General features: G+C 34.1%; 1 protein-coding gene across 1 annotated transcript in view; it reads right to left on the bottom strand.

Moving 5' to 3' along the window:
* Window positions 809-1,671, bottom strand: part of LOC107623851 (pectate lyase) — a 3,168-nt gene continuing 2,305 nt past the window's right edge. Inside the window, exon 4 of the mRNA XM_016326246.2 lies at window positions 809-1,442. Coding sequence (XP_016181732.1) covers window positions 1,079-1,442 — 364 coding nt within the window. The 3' untranslated portion in view covers window positions 809-1,078. The remainder of the gene's footprint in view (window positions 1,443-1,671) is intronic.

Genomic DNA, 1,671 nt, shown 5'->3' with positions numbered 1-1,671 from the left:
TAAATAAAATATCTATAAAATTAATTTCTATTATTATTTAATAATTTTTTAACAAAAAATCTGTATTCTACCAAATAATATTATTAGGGTCTGAATTGTCTCTTTTCTTTCACAAGAATCAATTAATCCCAAAAAAAATAGAGAGAAATCAAATTGGATTTTTACTCAAAAATAGCTATTGTCCAAACTATTAATCGGTTATAAGAATGGGTTAATACCATAAAAAAGCGTATAAAAAATGTGTATAAAAAAAGTGGTAAGAAATCGCCTCGCCTTTGTAATTGAATGAAATTCTGTGTAGTGGTAGCTAGGAACGAATAAACGCATTGGATCAAGTGAATGAGTGGCAATAATGAAATCGTTTCAAAATTGTGACTTGGTGTTTGACGAGGACGACGTGTGATTATTCCATGGGGTAGCATGTTGGGTGAGCGTGGACAAATCACGTGACAGTTTTATATATTTATGGAGCTGTGTGAGAGTAACCCCATCGTTCAATTCCTTGCGGCCAAGGGTGACTCATGGTTTGTGGGGGCAACATTGTCAATTTGTCATAAAATATTATTATTATTATTATTATGACCAACTTGACCAAAATATAACGGAAAATACTAGATAAACAATGACTATCTTAAATAATATGAATAATTATTAATTAAATAAAAATATACTATATTTTAATTTAATGCTATTAATTAAATTTAAAATTAATTTATTCTTTTAATCTTATTAATTCATATTATTCACACATTGTTCAAAAATATTGTTGATTACTTGTACTTTTCCAAACTAGAAAGAGGTACATTCATTTTAGCATAAGAAGCGTGCGCTTGAAACATGTATCATTGAATCAAAACAACACTAATAACTGCACTCTCTTTGCATTCCAAAAGCAATACACATACATATCCATTTGAAAAAGCAAAAGGAGATGTTGAAAACTTGAAATTAGTTAGGTGTAAACTGCAGGGGAAGCACAACATCTCATAATTAATCACTTTTTTTTAATAGAGATGAAATTCTTAGGTGCTCTGAGAATAAATTATAATTTTACTCTGGTAGGTCCGCTTAGAGTAAATCAACAGCGTGACCCCTTGCGACAGTTAAGCGCACCGGCAGTGGTAGTTATGGAACCAACGAGAGAAGAAGGTCTTGCGCTGAGGCTGGACGCTCGAGCGTAGCTGGCGGAAGAAGCACCGGCACCTGATGCCCTGAAGAATGCTCCATTCAAGAAGAGGTCTCCCTCTGACCTCCAGTTCCAGTTGGCCCACTCGCTCTGCGGCGCGTCTTCGTGCTTTGTTACTTCCTTGCTGAAACGGTTATCCGGTGCAAGAAAACGGTTGCCTTGGCTGTTGATTGTAGGATTTGCACTGCCTCCAATTGCATACATTTCCCAGTGTGTATAGTCGTTGTTCACCACGTGGAAATAACCGTGTCTACACCTGCAACATTGTATTATTATTTAACGAGAAATGTTAGGGGTCAGCAACTTTTGTGATTTGTAGTTATTAAATAGCCATTAATAATGATTTTAATGGTATGAGAATTCATCCAATGATTCACTTTTCTTTGTTGATTACATGCTGGCTAGAATTTGATAAAATTGCTGGTCCTCTAAACTTTTCCTTATTTAACTGTTATATATATTAGTAGTAGGATAAAATTCATACA

Source organism: Arachis ipaensis, chromosome B10, assembly GCF_000816755.2.
Source record: "Arachis ipaensis cultivar K30076 chromosome B10, Araip1.1, whole genome shotgun sequence".
NCBI lineage: Eukaryota > Viridiplantae > Streptophyta > Magnoliopsida > Fabales > Fabaceae > Arachis > Arachis ipaensis.
This window is presented reverse-complemented; position numbering and strand designations above follow the sequence as displayed.